Source organism: Diplodia seriata, assembly GCF_021436955.1.
Source record: "Diplodia seriata strain FDS-637 chromosome Unknown scaffold_4, whole genome shotgun sequence".
Lineage (NCBI taxonomy): Eukaryota > Fungi > Ascomycota > Dothideomycetes > Botryosphaeriales > Botryosphaeriaceae > Diplodia > Diplodia seriata.
Genome location: NW_027117311.1, coordinates 80,936 through 96,239, shown reverse-complemented (window position 1 = coordinate 96,239; position 15,304 = coordinate 80,936). Strand labels below are relative to the sequence as shown.

Here is a 15,304-nt window from a genome sequence, read left to right as displayed (position 1 = left end):
ATGCCATAGGTCTGCTTCGCTCGGGCAATTCCCCTTTCGGCAATGCCTGAGGAGCTAAAGTGACGGCACAATGGTCGCCACGCACCTCAATCGAGCCAGACCCTTAGGCGAAATGAGAAGTTCGCTGCAAAATTTATATGCAACACGGACGCAACTCGAGTGAAATGCTCTCCCTACATTCTGCCTTTGATTCTCAGGTAAATATTGACAAACCGTCCAAAGAGTAGACCCGAGAGCATTATAGGTCTGCATGAGTACTCCAATATCTCTACTGAGAGGTATCAATGATGTTCGAAGAGGACCCGGAAACAATATCTCACTCACCCAACACCTTGTCGAACGCTTCAACCAAAAAGTCTTCACCATCAAAGTCTGTCTGCCATCTTACCCACTTCCACTGTAGCTGTTCATCGGGCCGGGCTCAACCGACCCTGTCATCCCTTCAGTCAGGGCTTCTTTCGGCATTCGACTATTCCGAGTCCCTTCGGATGACCTCGGGACCTTCATCCGAGGGTGATCTTCCTTTCGGATGGTAGATCTGCTTGATGATCATTAGCCCTTGTCCATGCTCGAACACGTATATATCAGAGCCATTCCACTCCTCGAGTTGAATGCCTCGCAGCAAGAACCAACCCCTCACCATGAGTCCTCTTCCAGAGTCCAAGACCGACGTTCTCATCATCGGCGCCGGGCCCGCGGGGTAAACCTGCACCCAACACTTCCAAGCGCCGAGAGACTCTGACAAGTGCTTCCAGCCTCATGGCCGCCCTATGGATGGCCAAATGCGGCATCGACTTCCGCATCATCGACAAGCGCGCAACGAAAGTCTTCAAAGGCCAGGCCGACAGCCTCCAAGCCCGAACCATGGAAATCCTCGACTCCTTCGACATCGCCGACAACATCAACAAGCGCGCCGCTCACCTACTCGAAACGCAGTTCTGGGTACGTACCTATCAGCCCGTCTCGCACCGCACACACAGAAGCCTCCCCGACGGCCCGCTGATGCTCACGCGGCGCAAGGCATCCGGGGAAAACGGCGACGCCATCGAGCCCGTCGGCACTGCCTCCGAGTACCATCCCGACCTCAGCCGCTTCCACCAGGTCCTCATCAACCAAGGTCAGTCCGGTTTCCTCCTCCAAAAACACACACACACGCCACAATCGTGCTTACTTACACGCAACGAGGCAGGCCAAATCGAACGCACGCTCCTCGACGCCATCAACTCCCTCGCCAACATCCGCGTCGAGCGGGGCGTAGCGCCGACGCGCCTGCATCTCGACTCGCACCACGAGAGCGCCGACAACCCCCGCGCACACCCGGTCGCAGTCACGCTGCGCCACCTGACCGAGGCGGAGATGCCCCGCGCCTCTGTCGTCCCCCAGCCGGGGTCCTTCGGCGTCAATCCCGGCGACGAGACCGAGCCGGAACGCGAGCCGACGGGGAAAGAAGGCGCGGAGGAGGTGGTCCGCGCGAAATACGTCCTCGGCTGCGACGGCGCGCGCAGCTGGACGAGGCGGCAGGTGGGGATCGAGCTCGTTGGCGAGGGCAGAGATGCGCTGTGGGGGGCGGCGGACGGCGTTCCCGACGTCGACACCGATTTCCGTGAGTGGTGCCTGCCGTGGTGGTGGTGGTGGTGGTTTTCGCACGGCGACGTTGTTGGATTGAGCTGACGATGGAAAAGCCGACCTCGGCGTGAGGGTCTTCGTGAACACCGCGCGAGGGTCTATGATGACGGTTCCGCGCGAGAACGGGATGATCCGTGTTGGGGTCAAGCTGGATGGCGACGTCGACAGGAGTCTGGTCTCGCCGGAGATGGTCATGGCGCGAGCGCAGGAGCTCCTGGCGCCGTATAAGATTGGCTTCGCGCATTGCGACTGGCATGCCGTTTATCAGAGCAACCAGAGACTGGGGACGGCGTTTTCGAGGCATGAGCGCGTGTTTCTTGCCGGAGATGCTGTGCACACGCACTCGCCGAAAGCGGGGATTGGCTTGAACTTCAGTCTGCAGGACAGTAAGTTTGTCTACGCGAAGCCGGGGTGGAACTCACTGATGTGGTGGTTTAGCGTACAATCTCGGCTGGAAGGTTGCACATGTTATCAAAGGGATTGCCAAACCGTCCATCCTCAAGACATATGAGATGGAACGTCGCGAGGTGGCTCGGCAACTCATTCGATTCGACGAAGACTTTTCAGCCAAGCTTTCGAGCGGGGAGGATGTTCAGAAAGCTTTTGCAGACGCTCTTCCGTTCACCAGCTGCACTTCGATCGAATACGGCCCGAGCATGATCGTTGCGAAGACCAGCGCCGGCACCGTGGGCAAACAAGAGCTGGCCCAACACATCGTTGTCGGTAGACGGTTCCCGTCACAGCAGGTTGTCAGTCAAGCCAGCGGCTGTCCTTTGCAGTTTCAAGAGCGGTTCCCCAGTGATGGCAAGTATCGGGTGGTAGTCTTCGCAGGAGATATCGCCCGCACGGAGCAGCTGGAACGAGTTGAGGTGCTTGGGCGAACGCTCAGCCTGTCACGCTTGTTCTCTAAAAGACACTCATCCAGACAGGAAGGGGAACAGGGTGTTTTCGATGTTCTTGTACTGCATAGTTCGAAACGGGAGGACGTTCGTTTCTGCAAATTGCCTTCGACGCTTTGCACTCATTCGAGGTCAAACGTTTACGCTGACAATATTCCATACGTGGGAGGGCTCGGAACCGCATACCAATCGTACGGTGTGGACAGACTGAAAGGATGTATAGTGGCCGTGCGTCCGGACGGGCATGTCATGTTTGTTGGGGAATTCGAGGACGCAGGCGACTTGAATGAGATGTTCTCAGAGATTCTGCTATAGCCGAAGAGAACAGGGGCATGTTGGTCAGCCATTTCGTTAGAGATAAAACCTATCCATTGTTTTCTTAGCCGTAATTTTGATTCCTTTCTCGACGTTCAAATTATCCTCGGACCGGAGGAGGTTTGTTGTAGTCGCACAGAGGTTATTGCGGAATTTTCTACGTGACGTATCTCAGCACGGGACTTTTGTGATTGAGAGAACCGAGGCACGAGAAGCACCTCGGAAGCCGGAGAATTCTCAAGCCTGTGGACTTCGGATGTAGGTGCAATCCTTTGATGCAAGGTCTCGGTAGTTCGGCCCGAGAAGTCTTCACGATCCCTTACTATCCGAAACTTCATCTTCGGAGTCCAAATACTAGAGTCTTACTACCGCGAGGATATTGGTAAAGTCAGTTTCGGGCCATAGTCATAAGCAAAATGATGACAGTTCAATTATATCCCACAGCATGGAGCCTTAGCGATGACGAGGTGGTGGTGGAGTCTCGGAACTCGGATGTGATTTGCCGGAGACCCAGACTGCAGTTTCCGAGTGCTTACAACGGCCGATGTAGATCATAATCATACTGTCTCTGATTAATAATTCGTGGCGCAAACTACCTCGTAATCCGACAGACCGTATGGCATTATCAGTGCTTGTGTGCTGTCTTCTCGAGGAAATATGGGCTCAGGACAGTCAGCCGATTGTACCGCGCTAACCTACTTACCCCGCCTGTTCGGCCTGTGAGTCCTCTAACCGACACTGATACGCTATGCCTCAGCAGAAACGTCCCAGACAGCCAGTGGCCTGCCTGCTTTGCCGCGAAAAGAAAGTGAAATGTAAGCGCTCTCAGTTTGCACTTAATCTGTGATGGACTTGACAAGCCTGAGCAGGCGATGGCCACCGTCCGTGTGCGTACTGCATGGTATGCGTAACTCTTAGTATACATACCCTGTCAAGTCTGTCAAAGTACTTACACTTCCGTAGAAGCACGACTGGGAATGCAGTTTTCCTTCGAGTTCGCGGAAGAAAAGCCAATTCACCAGCGACCAAGGTTGGTGAACGAGGCGAATATCAACTCAATACATCTGATGATCCATGTAGATGTCAGTAAACGGTTGGCGAGAGTGGAAGCTCTCTTAGGCACTCAGAATGCGGGGTCCTCACTTCAGCCTGAAGCCAGGCCAGCTGCGCCAATCTATGACCAAGAACTGGTGCCCTCATCGGGTTCAGATCATCAACAGGCCGTAAGATATTGCTCGTAAATACTGATTATAAAACTAAAAGATACGCACAGCCCCGATGGACTGAGCAAACAGGCCGCCTAAGCTCACACGCTGTAACAAACACAGTTGCGGAACCTGGGGGATCTCTGTTGAATGAGAATATCCACTCAAATCCCTCGGAGAGACAGCGGACCCGGCTACCACCAGCCGCAAATGCACCACCTGGAACTTGGAAACAACCCTCGCAGACATCGACTCTTCTCGATCCAACAAGAAGCGATTCGCCGTCGGACCATGAAAGCGGTATCGTAGAGCAGAACGTAAGTGGGCACAAGCTACGGGTTACACTTACACACGACTAATCAATATGGTAGGCCACACTTGAGTACCATGGTGAGAGAGTCCTCGAATTAGTTGCGTGACAGCTGACAGTTGCGGTACCAGGAGCTGGCTCAATGTTATCCGTCTTCTCCAAGCTGGGTTCTCAGTGGATTTTCAAACAAACAGGCGCATCGGGGTTTGAGTCAATGGCCAGCTCATTAGCATCTCAGATTGCGAGCTGGTTGAAACTCACTCAACGCATTCCCGAGGAGCGCACGGCAGAGCCTGACCGGGATACGGCGTTGAAGCTATCTTCTGGTAAACTTGTCCTTCCTAATCCCCATTGAGTGATTAGTGTCACGTTCGATAGCATGTCCAGTTGACGTCAAGATCGTATTAGCCTATTTTGAGGACACCGATATGTCCTTTAGCATCTTACACCAGCCGTCTTTCGAACTTCGGCTACGACAATCTTTTGACACACCCAGTTCAAGCCCCGAAGATCCTGGTTGGTATGCACTTCGTAACACAGTCTACGCCGGAGGACAAAGAAAGATGCTCAAAGACGCGGGCATAGTAGACTTCAACGAAGTCCACTCGAGCGCCTTTCCCTATTTTGCAAACGCGTTGACGGTGCATACGGAGATGATATACTACAAGTCATCAATTACCGCTGTTCAAGCGCTTGCAGCAATGGTGAGTAGATGTCTTGGCATGTCTTGGGTGCTGCAAAGGCCGTATATTCTCATTACGCTAATGGGAAACCAGGCCAATTATGCCGAAGCGATTGGAGCCCCCAGCCTCGAATACACTCTGCAGTCGAACGCCATGCGGCTAGCCCAATCCAAAGCGTTACATAGAAGGGTTCCTCATGCTCTGGGCTTGTCTCCATTTGAGGTGCAGCAAAGGAGTCTCCTTTTCTGGTCTATGTATATTCACGAAAAACACATAGCCTATTGGTCTGGACGACCATCCGTGCGTGGTTCCAAGCATGCAGCTGTTTTTCGACAGCATCATATTCGCTGACACCACTTTTACAGGCAATCGATGATGACAGTATCACTTGTCCCCTGCCCGAAGTACTAGGCTCCGGCAATGAGAACCGTGTTGAATATTTCAACCACCTCATCCACTTGACTCAGATACTATCGGCCGTCTTGAAATTCGTCATGCGCCTGGAGACACGAGGGATTGCTCCAGACAAGGTATTCCGTCGCGTTCAACATCTGAACGCCCAGCTCCGCACATGGGCAGAGTCTGCTCCTCCGACATGCCGTCCCGATCCTCTCCGGAAAAGCTCACTTCCGCCCAGCGTGCCCATCAATCTCATTCTCTACGTCAGGTACACCTACCATGGAGCAGTCATCGCCTTGAACTCCTGCTTCACATATCCTTGGGTTACAGAGCGTGTCAAGTACCGCGAGGATTCCAGATTCCAGAAACAGATTGACGAAAGCACGGCTTTGGTCGCCGAAATGTCTCGGCTCACAATTAAAGATACCAAACATATCGACATTGACTTCACATCACCCGTATGGTAAGGCAATCTCTCGGCTACGCCCCTCGGATTGACCAATGAGTTAAAACTGTACAGGCTGGTGTTCTACTACCCCCTCGTGGGCCTGCTCCATCTTTTCGTGCACATCATCAAATCGCCGAGAGCATCGACAGTCCAATACGACCTTGCTCTTCTGGAAGACATTTGCGGCCATTTTGCTCGGTTGAAGTATACCACCTCGTCAGCGCTGTCTTTCCCCCATCTCAAGGAGCTCTGTCGCTTCGCCGAGCGTACCGTTGAGTCGATATCCTCCACGGACGATGCTCACCAAGCCATGAACGGTCATGCTGGTACAATGCCCAGCGGATCAAGTAATCTGGGATATGGCATTCCAGGAAATCCGCCCGAGGGAGATGACGAAACTTTAGCCAACAGTCTGACTGATTTCTCAGAGGTAACAAAGCATTTATTTGATTGATTTTTGGCATGCTGATGGGTTAACAACGTAGGCGCTGGACTTTGACTTTTTGGACGCAAACCTCAGCTTTGAACCGCTGTATCCGACTTATAGAGAGAATACTCTGCTCTGAGCCTGCTGTGGCGTGGAAAACCTCAGCTTTATATATACACCGCTGAGGCTCAAGGATGCGGATATGGGGGCAGAGTTCCAATTTGTTCAGGCAGTGGTCTTGTTTCAAATCAATAGATCAGTCTATCGCGGATAACAGTAGCACTACTCTCTACGAAGAACACTCCCGGCAGACGACCCCAAAACATCCCAAATCCATACGCATCCCTTCGGAAGACTCCACTCAAACGCTGCTCAGAAAAGATAGTCACGCCTGACAAAGACCCCCATGTCGCTCTACCTCGAATCAGTGTACGTGACCGTAACGCTACAGAAGTTTTTCCAAGTGTTGGTGGATGAGCAGGAGGCACCGTAGTGGAGATGCGACTGCTCGGGAAAACAAAGCTGACGTATTCCAACGGCTGAATGGCGTCACCAGGCCAGGCGGGAATGCACAACAGCTTTGAGTGACAAATCAACTTGACTCTTCAGATTGCTGCCTAAAGCGTCTCAGATGCAATCGATTAGATCTGAAACTCCTACGCGGCAGGAGCTCCCAATGATATCGTGTTGATCTTTCTGATATCGGGTGGCGTTTCGTTTCGGGTATGGCTTGCTGTCGCTTAGCCGCTCCAACCTCAATATAAATCCACCCAACTTGCTCCTCACTTCCACGCTCACATGTTGCGCTACCCGCTTGAGGTGCTGTAGTTCTTTTCTGGCACATTTCAATTTCAATACGAATCCTCGTTTACATCACGTGAGCTACCACTGCCTTGCCGTGTACGCCATCCTGATGCTCCCAGGCCATACTGAAAGAAACGCCATGGCAAGCAACCCCCGCCTCGGCGCCATCATCCGCCCGCTCCAGCTCATCTGGCTCTCCATCCAACGCAAATCTCCCTCCCCATCCACACCCATACCAGCACACTTATTTCCCGACGGCCAGTGCACTACGACGCTCTCAAAGAAGCCCTCCGCAAAGACGGCCTCGCCTCACTCACAAACCCCCAACGGATCCGAGACGCCGCCGTAGCAAAGCTCTTCATCACACACTGTACCCTCCCCCCTCCCCTCCCTTCCCCACCCCCAACCCAAAAAAAAAAACCCCCCGCATATATACCAACCACCGCGCCCCAGCCGCCGGCTTCATCGCCTTCGAATCCACAACCATCGTCCCCACCCTCGTCCACTCCGCACGCGGCCGCATCCTCGAGCTCGGCCCCGGCCCCGGCAACCAACTGCAGCGCTTCGACCCCTCCCACGTCACCACCATCTTCGGCGTCGAGCCAAACCCCTACTACGGGTCCTTCATCGCGGCAAAGCTCGAGAAACTTAATGGTCTGCGGGACAAGTACGAGTTGCTGACGTGCGGGGTCGAGGACAGCGATGTCCTGCGGAAGGCGGGGGTGGAGGAGGGCAGCTTGGACGCGGTGGTGAGCGTGCAGGTGCTGTGCGCGGTGCGGGACGTAAGGGGCGTGGTGAGGGAGGCGTGGAGGTTGTTGAGGCCTGGTGGCGTGTTTGTGTTTTGGGAGCATGGGAGGAGTGGGGATGGGGGGACGGCTGTGGCGCAAGGTACGTGTGTGACGTGGGGGCCGCTTTTTTTTTTTTTTTTTTTCGGAAGCTGCTGTGTCGAAGGAAGTGATTGGCTGATGTGATGTGCGAGAGTAGCTTGTTTGAATCCCGCTTGGAGCGCGTTCGTCGGGTGCTCTATGCGCCGGGATATCAAGGCGGATATCCTGGATGCTGGTGAGTGGGAGAACCCCGATGAGATCGAGGTGGCTGACGATCCGTATACTTGCTTGCCTAGGATCTGGGGCGTGCTCAGAAAGAAGGCTTGATTGGAGAGCGGTTTTATTTTGTCGTGAAACCGCCGACTTATGCGGATTGCAATGTTGGTAACGCAATCAAGAAGAATTGAGCAGGAGCCTTTGGACCATCTGCATGTCATATTTTCTTAATGACGACGGCAGGTATATTAGCGCTCGGGTGGAGTTTGCATGACAGACGAAGATCCCGACTCCTCCTCCTCCTCCTCAGTAATGACCCAACTACTCCGCCGCGACCTCGCCAGCAACCGCTCCGGCTCCTCCCCCGCCGACGACCCGGACACCAACGACACAGACTCCTCCGGACCCGCAGCCAAGACCGCACGCATCTCCACGCCGCCGCCCCCATCCACATCCACCAAGCCCTCCACACTCCCATCCACGGGTGCGTGCCGCCAATCCCTCTGCACAACTCCCTCTCCCACATCGATGCCCCAGCGCCACGTCCTTGTCCTCCTCCTTCTCAACCCACCCTCTCCATCCGCCTCCGCCTCCGCCATCTCCATCCCCCCCGGTCCCAGCCCCGGCGCAGGCCACCACCCCAACCCCGCCCTCTCCCTCTCCCTCCCCACCCCTCCGCCACACCCACCATCCTTACCACCCCTCAACCCCCCGACCAGCCGCCCCCCCGCCAACCACCCCATCCTCGCCGCGACCGACCCGGGACCCTTCGGCAGCAGCGCCGTCGCGGGGAAGCGTGCAAAGACCCACGCAAAGCACCCCGCCACGGCGGCGAGCAGCGCGACGAGGGCATACGTCGCTTGGGGGGACTGCATGATGCGCGGCGCGAAGAAGGTGATCGTCCCATTCCCCGGCGCCGTCGCGCTCCCCGGCGCCGTCCCGGTCCCGTTCCCATTCCTTCGAGTAGTATCAGCACCACCACCACCACCACCACCAGCGGCGGCGGCAGCAAACGGCCGCATCTCGGTAAGCATCTCAACCGTATACGCCACGACCATGTCGCTCACGGCGTCATTGAAGGCGCGTCGGTCGTCGAGCAGAAGGGCGGACGCGTTGTTGCGCCGCAAGTCGTACTCGGCGTGCGCGGCCAGGAGTTCGAAGAAGTTGAGGGCGGCGCCGCGGGTGGGCCACAGCGACGACGACGAGGAAGCGAGGCGGCCGGGAGCGGCGAGGGTGAGGTCGTGCAGGTCGAGGAGGGCGGAGCCGTTGGAGGCGTATGCGTAGGGGCGCAGCCAGCTGGGGAGGGAGGCGGAGGCGTTGTACGCGCGGACGGGGGCGATGGAGTGGGGGTCGTAGGCGCGCGGGGTCCATGTCGAGGAGGGAGCGGAGTAGGCGTACGTGGTGCGTACTGAGACTTCGGCGAGGGAGAGGGCGCAGGAGACGGCGCGGAGGGTGGGGAGGGCGACGGTGAGGGCGTCTGGTGCGAGGAGGAAGCCGGTGGTGAGGTTGTAGGATTTGTAGGCTTTGGTGGTGCCCCAGGGCGTGGTGTTGGTGAAGGGCTGCTGCTTGACGCTGGTGTAGTCGGCGAGGAGGACGCGGTAGGCCGAGGGCCCGAAGGCCGTCATGCCGACGAAGGTGTCGTTGCTGCCCGGGCACGAGCCGCCGCTGTTGCCGTCGAGGTAGTAGGTGCCCGGCTCGTCGTCGACGGGGATCAGGTCTTTGCATTGCTGCGAGGCGCAGTCGGCGTGGAAGGTCCAGCAGTCGGTGGAATCGGTGTATTGTGCCCAGATGCTCATGTCTGCGTCCGTGCAGTTGACGTCTACGGAGATGGCGGGGACCTCAACGTCGATGGTGCTGTTGGTCAGATCAATGTCGTCGCGGAGATGGCCTGGGCTGGTGATGTTGCTGAATACCAGGTTGTCGAGGATGCCCGCTCTTCGGGGCACGTTGAAGGAAGGCGTTCTCGACCACTCGGCAAACTGGGAGGCTCGCTGCACGCTCAGGTATGATCCTCCAAGGTCGTAGGTGCTTTCGAGATTGCTGACGATGCTCGTGTCGATCGAAGGCTGAACCTGCTCGGTTGTCGTTGCCAGGGTGACGCTGTAGAGGCCTGCTGCAACAATCTTGATTACAGGGATGAGAAGAATGGCAATGGAGGAGGCAGTTACGGAGAAGCCATAGCTTGAAACCTGTGCAGCTCGCAGCGGTACCATGATGTTTGGTACATCCCGCAGGTTCTGCAGTAGTGGCTGTTTCTCAAAGCCTTTCCTTTGCTCTTTGCCAGACATGTTCCATAGCGTTTTGTAAGATGACATAGTCCTCACTGCTGCGTCTACTCCAGAACAGGCATATCCAATCAGAACGAGGATGGCCGTTGGGACGAAGGTGAAGACATTCGAAGAAGTGGTCGTGTTTTGACAAATGCCATCGTTCGCGAGCGACAAGTGGAGCAGAACGGCAAGAGCCACTACAATAGCTACAAGCGCAATGATGAGGGAGACCTTCGACGCTATGTGTAGTGGCATCGGACGCCAACCAGGGTGATCTGACAACGCTGGAGGCGTGTGTTGTGCCGCTTTTTCATCCTGCAGAACGGAATGGTACCGGAGGTCAATTGATACCGCATTCTGCTGCCGTTGTAGTTGCCACGACACAGGCGCAAAGGCCTGCTGCATATGCTGTTCTGTGGTTGTTGCCTCACGAGCAAATGTATGCTCTACGTCTGGTCTGGACCTTGACAAAATGACGGCTGATGCAGCAAGCGAACCAGGATCCTCCAGCAACACAGTTCTCGGCCGGAGGATGGTAGCGAGCGCGATTGATGCACATCCAATGAGGACCAGTACTGCTTGGAGCGCTCGGAGTGAGGATTGTCGCACATACAGGCGTGCGCTTGTCGACGATACTGAACCAGAAAGGTCACTCGATGTGTTCTGCCTGGCATAAGTGTTGACAACTTGAGCAAGTACATCGCCGCCAAGAGCTTCCACAGCTGGCCGCAACTGGTCTGGGTTTTCCAGATAAGTATCGAGAGAGGACTCCTGCTGACCGTTGACGAGGAGAGTGAAAAATGGGTCGACGGTGATGTTACTGTCGGATAAGGTTTTGACTGTCGTAGTGACCCAGAATCCATCCGCAATTGGTGTGCTCCCAGTTGGTAGTACATTTGTTCCTGCATACACATTTTGGAGCTTGGTATCTAGCGGATTGCTGAGGTAAAGCCAAAGTCCGGGAACGGTGGTCTTTGTGTCGACCTCCGACCGTGTGTTGTCTAGCGTGTAAGACACTATCTCGCCGGTCGAAGCATTCGCTGTTACCCTGGTTTCTTGCGTATAGAACCTGGGCGAGCAGGCAACCCCGAGTGCTTTAGTGATATTGTAGAAGACGTTACCCTCGGCACAGTGTTTCCTACCAGCACAGTCTGTACTCTCGTCCATCGACACAACCGTCGCAACCAAAGTGTTTGGGGTCGCATTCGCAGCACAGGACGTGACGTTGAGCCATGCTTTGATGTTGGTCCGCAATGGTGCATGATAGTCGGTTGTGAAGTTTTGTCGGATCGGTAGAGCACAGTTGAGGTCTGGGTTTCCGCTTGTATCCGCCGTGACTTGGTGATACACGTCGCCATCTTCCCAGGTGACATTCAGAGGGTGACAGTTAAGGTCTGTGGAGAAGGCATGTACCGCTCCTTCGATTGTAGCATTCTCCGGCACTTGATCAGACTTCATCGACTCGAAAGCGAATGCATCTTTCGTCCAAGGGGAATACTGGCCATTCGGAAGACGTTGCGAGGCAACTGCAGCATATGGCTTTGCACCTCGGTGATCGAAGGGTATGGGAAGTGTTCCATTTGATAGCTCCAAGGTGTTGTCGAAGGAAAAGATGGAAGATTTCGTCAGGGCGGCATCGGTTGAAACAGCAGCAAAGAGGTTGACGAAAGTAAGGGCATTGGCCAGAGCAACCGATGCGCCGCAGAGAAAACCCATGGTCAGAGCGAGGAAGACAGGCCAGTGCCGGTTCCTTCCGGAGTGGACAAGCGAGGTGATTTCGATGTTTGTAACATAATCAAGAAGGATTGAGCAGGAGCCTTTGGACCACCTGCCTGTCATTTGCGCCCAGGGTGTTATGTTCTTGATGTCGCCGACAAGAGCTTTCCAAGCGAAGCCAAGGGCAACGACGGCAATGGTGGGCAGGTATCTTGCCGCTTGGACGGCGGTTGCATGGTTGTGGTCAGCAGGAAGGCCATCATCCCGCCTGACAACGAGGTCCAGAGCTTCCAGACACGCTACAAATACGAAGCAGTAGACGGCGAGAGGTATTGCTCTGGACTTCCGCAGTGATGATGGGATCCATTCTTGTTTGTCTGTCTGCCTTGGTAGTTGCGGATCGGATCGGCTTGGACGACGGAGAGTGGGGTCTCGTTCCCAGGCTGTGGATGGAGAGTCAGTCACTCTGTCAAGCATGTCTGCAGGTATTACTCGCCTGAGCCAGACATGGTAACCTAAGATTTCTGAACATGACATTTCTGCCAAGTGCGCAGAAGAAGCCGGAATAAAAGGGCGGGGAGGTATAAGCAGGCTCTGGATGACCGACGATGCATAGCCGCTTAGAGGGCGTTTTAAGATTTGGGGGCGAGAGCCAGCTAATCAGAAGGCAGTAGCCTGTAGTCGAGGAATACTTCGCCGAAATGCCAAGGTCACACTGTCGCAGCCATGTCCTATAATTTCATGAATGGAGTCGTCAAGCCATGGCGTATGCGTCTGACTGTTGTCAGAGTGATCGGCAGCTTATTTTGGGCGCGAAGGGTCAAGTGGCCATGCCGAAGTTGGTAGGACGAGGGCTGCCATTCGTCAAGAGGGTTGCTGACAAAAGCGTACATGATAGGCGATGCACGAGTCATGGCGGGCGAGGGTCCAGGGCGGCGACATCATCGGCGCAGCTGGCGCGACACCGGCGAGAGCACAACTGAACTCCGGCAACCCAACCTACCTTTCGCTCCAGTGCCACCTCTCGTTGCCTGGCGGATGGGGCGCGCTCGTTCACCAGCTGCCCGCCATGAGCCAAGTCGAGGCTCTGTACATCTTCGATGAGCACAAGTACGTCGATCCACCGCCCCGCCGCCCCGTCGACCGCCGCGCTCACCACCACCAAAAAGCAACCTGATCCTCGAACACGTCTACTGCGCCCGTCCGCCCGCCGCCCTCCACCTGCTGCCGCTCTACCTGCAGCATCCCGCCCCGCGGCCCTCGCTCGTCTACCTGCCCGCCACCAACCCGCCCACCCTCGTGCACTCCATCATCCAAGACCGCCTGCTCTTCCTCGCGCCCTCCAGCGTCGACACCGAGCCGCTGCTCGTGCTCGAGTTCCTCCACCGCGTCGCCGATGCCATAGAAGACTTCCTGGGGTCGCCGCTGCTGGCCACCAAGATCGAGGCCCACTACGATGTCGTCGCCCAGCTGCTGGGCGAGATGTGCGACGCCGGCATCGTAGCAAACACCGAGGCCAACGCCCTGCGCGACGTCGTCGAGGCACCGAGCGTCATGAAGAACCTGCTGGGCAACATGGGCCTCCCTTCGTACGCGCCCTGCCGCCCTCCAACTGCAACCCCCGCCCACCGCTAACGCGCCCGCCCCCAGCTCGTCACCCGCCCTCAACCCCGCCAGCTCCTTCGGCCGGCCCTCCCTCAAACCCACCCTCACGCCCCCAGGCAGCAGCCCCAACGCGTCGCCCGTCCCGTGGCGCCGCGCCAACGTGCGCCACACGTCCAACGAGCTCTACGTCGACGTCGTCGAAACCCTCTGCGTGACGCTAACGCCGTCGGGCCGCCCCATCTCTGCCTTCGCCAACGGCAGCATCGCCTTCACGGCCAAAGTCAGCGGGATACCGGACCTGATCCTACGACTCGAGGCGCCCGGGGGCGGCATCGGGCACGTCGTGCAACTGCCCGTGTTCCACCCGTGCGTGCGGCTGGCGCGCTGGCGCGAGCGCCCCGGCGAGCTCAGCTTCGTGCCGCCCGACGGCCGCTTCGTGCTCGCGGGCTACGAGGTCGACCTGCTGGGCCCGGGCTTCCTGCTCGACCCGCACAACCTGAAAGGAACCATCGCGAACAACAAGGGCCCCGCCCTCAACATCCCCGCCAACGTCGAGGTCAAGACCGGCCTCGGCCCCGCCGCCGCCGACTTCGAGGTCCGCCTGTCCCTCTCCCCGCGCTTCCGCTCCACCGCATCGGCAGGAGGAGGAGGCGGCGGCGGCGGCGGAGGCGCATCTGGTGGTCGTCCCGGCGGAGGGCTCGGCAGCCGCTCCGGATCGGGCTTCAGCGCCCACAGCGGCACGTCGGCCGCGCCGCAGCTGTCGGACGTCACGGTGCGCGTGCCGCTGCCCGCCGGCGTGCGCAACCTGGCCGACGTGCGGCCGTCGCGCGGCGAGGTGACGCAGTACGCGCCCGGCGACGCCGCGCTCGAGTGGCGCGTCGCGTCCAAGGACGTCGCCGCGCTGCTGCAGCTGGGCATGGGCGCCGTCGCGACGCTGCGGTGCTCGGTCGTCGGGAGCGGGTCGGCGGCGCTGGACGAGGACGATGCAGCGGCGGATGGAGAGGGTGGGGAACAGCTGTTGGCGGTGACGGGGGCCGGCAAGTACGATTATGATGATGCGGATGGCGCGACGGCGGCGGGAGTAGGGGGGTATCAGTCGGGCTCGCTGGCAGCGAAGGAAAATGCTAATGGACATGGCGCTGCTGCGGACGGAGATGCCCGTGCGGAGAGGAGGAGGCTGGCGAACAGGCTGCTCATGCCGAGCAGCGCCGCGCTGAGCTTCCAGGTCAAGGGCTGGTTGGCCAGCGGCGTCAAGGTGGAGAGCTTGAACCTGGACCAGCGGAAGTCGAGGGGTTTGGGGGCCGGTGTCACGCCGTACAAGGGCGTCAAGTATCTGACTGTGAGTAGGGACGGCGTGGAGGTGAGGTGTTGACGGGGGAAATGATGCAATGGATGGAGGCATTGCTTGCGTGGAAATGAATGCACATGATGAAGCGGCCCCGGTTCTGAAGATGCAGACAGTTTTGGGGTTTGGGGAAAAAGAGGCTGGATGAGGCATTGAATCACAATCGAATGATGGAATGAATGTATTTTTCGCTAAAGTCATTGATCGAA

The 15,304-nt window shown here is 57.1% G+C and overlaps 4 protein-coding genes across 4 annotated transcripts; 3 read left to right on the top strand and 1 right to left on the bottom strand.

Moving 5' to 3' along the window:
- Positions 1–641: 641 nt before the first annotated feature.
- SLS55_003894 (uncharacterized protein) lies at positions 642–2,840 on the top strand (the record flags this gene model as incomplete). The annotated part of the gene is made up of 4 exons (XM_066775358.1): positions 642–700; positions 756–1,603; positions 1,683–2,012; positions 2,065–2,840. The coding sequence occupies 4 exons, from the start codon at positions 642–644 to the stop codon at positions 2,838–2,840; spliced, it is 2,013 nt and encodes a 670-aa protein (XP_066633239.1).
- Positions 2,841–4,918: 2,078 nt separating this feature from the next.
- SLS55_003893 (uncharacterized protein) lies at positions 4,919–6,451 on the top strand (the record flags this gene model as incomplete). The annotated part of the gene is made up of 4 exons (XM_066775357.1): positions 4,919–5,059; positions 5,404–5,900; positions 5,958–6,315; positions 6,371–6,451. The coding sequence occupies 4 exons, from the start codon at positions 4,919–4,921 to the stop codon at positions 6,449–6,451; spliced, it is 1,077 nt and encodes a 358-aa protein (XP_066633238.1).
- A 1,956-nt stretch (positions 6,452–8,407) lies between these two features.
- On the bottom strand, positions 8,408–10,454 carry SLS55_003892 (uncharacterized protein; the record flags this gene model as incomplete). The annotated part of the gene is made up of 2 exons (XM_066775356.1): positions 8,408–10,396; positions 10,446–10,454. 2 exons carry the CDS (start codon positions 10,452–10,454, stop codon positions 8,408–8,410), a joined length of 1,998 nt encoding a protein of 665 aa, XP_066633237.1.
- Positions 10,455–13,214: 2,760 nt separating this feature from the next.
- SLS55_003891 (uncharacterized protein) lies at positions 13,215–15,122 on the top strand (the record flags this gene model as incomplete). The annotated part of the gene is made up of 3 exons (XM_066775355.1): positions 13,215–13,255; positions 13,315–13,734; positions 13,796–15,122. 3 exons carry the CDS (start codon positions 13,215–13,217, stop codon positions 15,120–15,122), a joined length of 1,788 nt encoding a protein of 595 aa, XP_066633236.1.
- Positions 15,123–15,304: the final 182 nt, after the last annotated feature.